General features: G+C 35.1%; 1 protein-coding gene and 1 non-coding gene across 2 annotated transcripts; both read right to left on the bottom strand.

Moving 5' to 3' along the window:
- Positions 1-500: 500 nt before the first annotated feature.
- Positions 501-2,582, bottom strand: LOC113359962 (zinc finger BED domain-containing protein RICESLEEPER 2-like). Its single transcript, XM_026603518.1, has one exon. It carries the CDS (start codon positions 2,580-2,582, stop codon positions 501-503), a length of 2,082 nt encoding a protein of 693 aa, XP_026459303.1.
- A 507-nt stretch (positions 2,583-3,089) lies between these two features.
- On the bottom strand, positions 3,090-3,171 carry TRNAS-UGA. Its single transcript has one exon. It is a non-coding gene; the product is annotated as a tRNA-Ser (tRNA).
- Positions 3,172-6,078: the final 2,907 nt, after the last annotated feature.

Below are 6,078 nucleotides of genomic sequence, written 5' to 3'. Positions count from 1 at the left end.
ATGGAAATCAAAGTTCTCCCATATCCGCGTAAATGTATGTTTTGGGTTTATGTACGACACCAGCTGTTTCGCAAGTGATCATATGCTGTTGATTGACACCCCTTAGCGCAGCTACGAAAGGCTGCACAGGCTTTTCCATTAGAAATTCGAGAATTTTGCAGCGTTTGAAGATTCCTTTTTCTGTAAGAAAATATGAGGGAATTGCATTCTAAAGCCAGGAATATCTTTACATTGATACGCTGACTCCATCCATTCATACATCTTCAACTAATAACATTCCCAAAAAATAACACCAAAGATAACATTCATAACTCCGATCTTCGTTACAAGGTTGTACCTGACTGAATTTACAACACAAAAAAAGTTGGTTTTTTTTCTTGCAGAATTGGTTAGCATCCTGGTGGTGGACTGCATCAGAGTCGGAAGATTCATTACAAGGTTGTACCCGACATAATTTACATAAAAGAAGAAAAAAAAACATTAATAAATTAAAAGCAGAATTAGTATCCTGGTGGTGCACCAACTGCATCAGAGTCGGAAGATTCTTCATCCATGAAATTCTGATCTCTAAATTTCGCATCGTCCCAATCTTTCAAGCAAACCTGTGCATCTAACATTTCAGCACTTAACTTCGTCTTCTTCTCATCCAAAACACTGCCACTTGCACTGAAAGCAACACCTGAAGCAACTGTAGAAACTGGAGGCGTTAACAGATCCCGCGCCATAATAGATAGAATCGGAAAATTCCCACAATACTTTCTCCACCATGACAAAAGATCAAAATTGGCTTCATCTTCTTGGTCAGTAATGAAATCAGTAAACTCAGTATCCAGATACTTGTACAGATCAGTATGCGCCAAGGCAGAAGAACTTGTGCTTTTCTGTTTACCTTTACTAGCAATCAAATTCCAAGATGCATCATTCTTTCTTATAGTGTGTGGTGATGCCGCCATAGCTGATCCGTGCGATGGGTTCCCATGACTTTGTTCATATGAATTATACAAAGTACTTAACATGCTCTTAATGCTATCAGAAGTATTGTGCAAATGAATGTTCAACTTCTCTGAAATCCCTTCGATTAGTGCTTCTGTACCAAGTAACTTTTTCCTAGGATCCATAACAGAAGACAAGAGGAAAATAGGTGGAATATGTTCACAATATGTTTTAAACCTTTGTTCCATTTTGGCGAAAATGGTTGCATAAGTCGAATACCTTCTACACTCAACAAAAGTGTTAGAGATGTTATACAATTGATTCAAAGCAATCGATGAAGTAGGATAATAAACATCGGCTAATATCTTGATAGCATCATAGAAAACTTCTAACAATTGCATAAAAGTGAAAGCACATTCGAAATCCCTGTCTACTAAAAACACATGGTTATACTTCGAATTGAATTCCTTAATCAATAGCTCATACCCCTGACATGATTTCAACATAAGATAAGTCGAATTCCAGCGGGTCGGAGTATCCATTTTGAAACGCCTAGGCTTCAAATCATTCATTTTGCAAAGGTCATCAAACTCTTGTAATCTAGAAGGTGACGATATTATAAAAATCAACGAGTCTCTAATTTTTTCAATATAATTCTTTTCAGAATCTTCATCAATTAGCTTAATACCATCTTGCACAATCAAATTGATAGTATGACACAAACATCTAATATGAAACAACAAGCCTTCGTATGGGGGATGAAAATTATGCTTAAAGAAATCAGTTGCACTGCTATTAGCACTGTAGTTATCGAAAGTAATACTGAAACATTTATCAACAATCCCATACTCATTCAGGATATTCAGTATACTCTGATACATGTGCTGATCAGAATGAGGATACTCCAGCATACGAAAACCAATAATCTTCTTATTCAAAAACCAAGTATCAGAACTAATGTAATGCGCAGTAAGCGAAAGATAACCCAATTTGTAATTACTGCTAGTCCACATATCAGAAGTAAATGAAATAACACCATTATGATTAGCAAACTCAGAAATCAAACCCTGCTTCTGCATTTTAAAAATCTCCAATGCATCATTTTTAACTACCCGTTTCGGAACTTTACTAAACCCTGGCTGACAATAATTTCTCATAAAATACTCGAATCTACGGTCTTGGCCGAAAGTAAAAGGCTGTTCAGCTGCAGATACATAAACAGCTAAACCCTCTCTCATTCGACCTTGATCATACATAAACCCCGGATCCACAGGACCCGCATCAGACACTAACCTACTTGGCCCTGGGGTACTTTTAGCTGGGGTTGGTAACTGGACAGGGATAGGCCTAATAACTGAACCCTCAATGGTCAAAGGGGTTGGAGAATAATGAATGTTAGGATCATTAGGGTTCATAATACCATGATGTCTAGGTAAACACTTTTTCCAATGCCTATTCAAATGACCAGTACCACCACCTGAACTACATGAATAATGCTTTTTACAGTAATTGCAAATGGCTTTGTTGATTTTAGCACCGTTTAATTCTACTTGCTGAATTGTAAAATGACTCCATACTATTGATTTCCTTCTCTTATTTGATAATGATGCATTTGAACTAGATGGGGTTGAAACTGCTGATTCATCCATTTCGATGTTGTAATCTGGATCTGTCTTTTTTGGGTCCATAAAAATGGAAAAAACTAAAACAAAATCAAAATACTACTGAAATAATAGCTGTTACCTCGATAAATATTTGATAAGAACCTTGAGAGCGATTTTAAAAGCAGCTTGATCATACAATTCTTCAGAGAGAGAGGGAAAGAGGGAGATTTGGGAGTGAATTGGAAAACCGAAGAAGAAATGGGGGTTTGATATTTATAGGAGAAGAGGGAAGTGAAAGTTCAGGACGAAATTAGCCTTCAACTAGCCGTTATTGGACTGTTGGAGAGGGTATTTTGGTAAAGCAACTCTCGAATGGGTTGTCAGGCCGTGCTAGTAGATCAGGCTTTATTGGTTTGCAACGGTAATATTTTGGCACTTGTCGACCTTTGGCACGGGTGAATGGGCGCGTGTCAGGAAGATGGGAGGGGAGAAAAAAACTAAATAGGCACGTGTCAGGGAGATATAGAAGGGGAAACAAAGTTAAAAAAATATCGTCGACAGCAGGGATCGAACCTGCGCGGGCGGAGCCCAACAGATTTCAAGTCTGTCTCCTTAACCACTCGGACATATCGACTTGTTGAGCAAATTTTGCGTTCAGCTATATTTGAACGAAATATCAAAATACAAATACCTACTCCCTGTCTCCCTCCGTTTCAAAAAGATAAATTTAGTTTTCTTGTTGGATGTGTCAAAAAGATAAGCTAGTTTCCTCTAATAGAAAGTCAAATATTATAATTTTACTATTTCGTACATCTGCTTGTTGACACGTCTAAAATCTTTCAAAAAACTTTGTGAAATCTGAAAACCTCACAAAGAATAAAAAAAATTCCTCTTCTGCATTCGTGAATTCTTTCTTGATCCTTTTCTTGGATTTTTGTTTGCATTTAAGCCTCCTCTCACCCATTTGAATAATCTCATGTGCATTTCTGTAGACGTTCACCATTACTCTCTACACTTATCTAGACTTGGTGAAGATGAAGAAGTTATAGATATCTCTCTCTACGTTGGTGAGGAGTTGATGAAGAACATATGTATAATATAGGAATTGGGACTTACCCGAACATTTGTACGTCATCTTATGGCAGAATCATTGTTTTACAGATCGTGGTAAAATTATCATCCTTCTTTCCATGAAGGATGATGATAAACTTCGATATAAGGTGGACATGCTCTTTGTCTTATTATATCGACCGATTCGGATAGTTTTTTTTAATCTTTTCTCTTTGAATTTGGTGTTATCTACTAAGTTTAAGATTTTGTTTTCATGGTTATATTATCTTTTGTGGTCTATTTATCATTTCTTTTTGTCCTTTTGCAGTTTTTTCACGCATTAAGGTTCAAAACATAATTATTTTTCTTAGTATTCCTTTGAGAATGTTTTACTAATATCTTGTTTTCCCTATGTTTATAACTTGTTTATTTCCAAATAGTGTTCGCTATTGTATCAGACGTAGTTAAGCCGCTTAAAAATTATAAAAATGCTCGTAGTATCATATAAGTGATTCGAAAGATCATCATTGTAGTACTGAATGTTTTCATGTTTCAGATTATCAAAACCGATCCAAGTCAGTTCATGGTAATAGGTAACCGTAATTCCCTCATAGCCAAATTTCCAAAATTGAAAATTCAAAAGTTCGGTTATCATATCGGGCATTTTTCCGTAAGTTTTCTAACATGGTCGAATATTAACTATATATAGAAAATACTCAAATCTATATATCATCAATTTGAAAAGTAATTTATTTTGAGTTCTACCATAGAATATGTCACCTGAAAAGTAAAACTCTTAATCCTCATATAATTTAAAAGGAACCATTTGCTTTTGATACAAAGAAAAAGAGATGTAATTGAGTGAATACTAGTATTTTGTTTCTAGGATAATTCAATCTAACATTTATAAACTTTCCTTTAACTGATTAGATTTTATTTCTTGCTGTATGATCATAAAATTAACTTACCACCCTTATTATACTTAAAGATATACCCTAAGCGCAAGGATTAATGGTTTGCTATCCTTGTTTTTCATTGTCAAAAGCTTATGAAAAGATATTAGGAATAAATGAGTATCCCTCGGTTTTGGTTGACTTATGCATTGCGAGGTAAAGTTTTTTTTTTTTTCTAATGCGTTGACGATAAAATATTGACCCTCTTCCGATTGTTTTTCATGCCATAAATATGGTACATGAAGCAACTTTCTTTTACCTCTAAATCCACTGCAATAATCTATATACACTTTTTTTTCAACTCATATTCGAGTCAGGGAACTTTTACAAAATCATGAAAATAACAATTAGAGAAAATGTAGCAGTGACTAGTGGCAGGAAATGGAGAGTGAAACTGGCCAGAGAATACAGAGTTACTGTTTAGGGAACTTTACCTTTTTTAAATTTCTTTTCTTTTTGCTTTGTTATTTATATTGTGCATATTCTTAATTGTACTGTACTACCCGCTTTCTCTCTCTTATTTTTTTTATTTTGTAACATGGGATGTGACATCTAACACAAGTATATTTTTTTTATTTTATTTTAGTTCTTCCCCTGATGACAAAATAGTCAGCCCGTTTTTTCAATTTCCAAAACCATACAAGCAAATCTAATAAGATTTAGTGATCATTATTTGCTTGTCTTGTCAGGCGCGACCAGTAAACCGAAATTCAGAACATTTATCATGATAAATCCCAATTTGCCTCAAACTTCTCATTTTTTTCGCTCCTACTCCATATACTGTATAACTACTCATTTCATACATCCACCTACAAGCTTAGCATTGTTTTACTTTGTCGAAGATTAGACAATCATCAAACCATGGTACGCCAAAAGTCGAATTGTAGATCACTCCCCCATAAGGGTAGAATCTGAAACCTTTTGTGCGAAGATAAACAAATTTAGGCAATATTATTGGAATCCGAAAAGAAGAAGTCTTCAACTAATCCATGTTTGGTTCCAAGTCATCCAAAATGTGATAGTTGCTTTTATAGCTATCCAACAACAAATTTTGAACGATATCCACTTTAACTTGTCCCTTTAACAATTTGTAAGTATTTTGCGGTTTATTCTACATAATCTACTTTTGTCAGTTTGTAACTAATAAAGTAAGTTTGTGTCGTGTTTTTGTAGCACGAAGTCGTGAAAACACGCTACTTGGAGGAAAATGGGGAAGCATTCACATTAGATGAAATCTATCACTTCATGGTATCCAAATTCCGGAGTATACCCCGGACTTTATGGTTGGTGAACCGGACTTGGATTCCTCGGATGAATATATTTAGTTTTAGGATTTTTTGTATAGATTTTATGGATAGATCTCTACGTAAACCATCACGAGACTATAAATCATCCACTAGGGTCGCCTAGGGGTTCAAAAGTTTGATGCCCGTGCTAAGTGCATCCGTGTGATTCCTACCAAAATGAGTAGATTTGAAATGAATGAAAGTACGAATGAATTTTTTCTTACAAAAATGAAACAATTGTTTTACATATGA

The sequence above is a fragment of the Papaver somniferum genome, chromosome 3 (assembly GCF_003573695.1).
Source record: "Papaver somniferum cultivar HN1 chromosome 3, ASM357369v1, whole genome shotgun sequence".
Classification (NCBI taxonomy): Eukaryota; Viridiplantae; Streptophyta; class Magnoliopsida; order Ranunculales; family Papaveraceae; genus Papaver; species Papaver somniferum.
Note: the sequence above shows the minus strand (reverse complement) of the source record. Positions and strands in the feature narration are given on the sequence as shown.